The sequence below is a fragment of the Penaeus monodon genome, chromosome 20 (genome assembly GCF_015228065.2).
Source record: "Penaeus monodon isolate SGIC_2016 chromosome 20, NSTDA_Pmon_1, whole genome shotgun sequence".
Classification (NCBI taxonomy): Eukaryota; Metazoa; Arthropoda; class Malacostraca; order Decapoda; family Penaeidae; genus Penaeus; species Penaeus monodon.
This window is the reverse complement of record NC_051405.1, coordinates 28,633,174-28,633,588: the sequence shown is the minus strand read 5'-3', so window position 1 is coordinate 28,633,588 and position 415 is coordinate 28,633,174. Positions and strand designations below refer to the sequence as shown.

The window sequence follows — 415 nt, the reverse complement described above, 5'->3', positions numbered from 1 at the left end:
TGAAACATTAGAAATTGCCGAGAGCCCAAGAACTTACACCTGCACAGAGGAGGAAGTGATATGGCAGAAATTCCAACTGCAGGGTTCGGTGCATCATCTTGAGGCAGTGGAGCTCAACGCCCTGGTTGTCATAGATGTAGACCCATTGCTTCTGTGCCACTGCCATCATTCTCTCAGTGTGGAGGAAGCACAGGTCATGGATGGACTCCATGACATTGGTTTCAAAGTAGAGTTTCTTGGTGATCCAGTCGAAGGAAGCTAGGTGGCCCTTCCTACCCCCAATCAGCAGGTGACGGCCATTGCGTGTGTAATCCATTCTGCACAAGAGGAATGTGTTGTCGTCACACAGAAATAGGCCATTACATTCATCAACATCAACACATTAGCATAATAAGAGAAAGAGTGTGGGGGGGAG

At 48.2% G+C, this 415-nt stretch overlaps 1 protein-coding gene across 1 annotated transcript in view; it reads right to left on the bottom strand.

Annotated features, from left to right (window-relative positions):
* Window positions 1-415, bottom strand: part of LOC119585741 (WD repeat-containing protein 46-like) — a gene marked incomplete at its 3' end in the record, with an annotated part of 12,997 nt that overhangs the window by 8,909 nt on the left and 3,673 nt on the right. Inside the window, 1 exon segment of the mRNA XM_037934436.1 lies at window positions 38-317. Within this exon segment, the coding sequence (XP_037790364.1) occupies window positions 38-317 (280 nt within the window).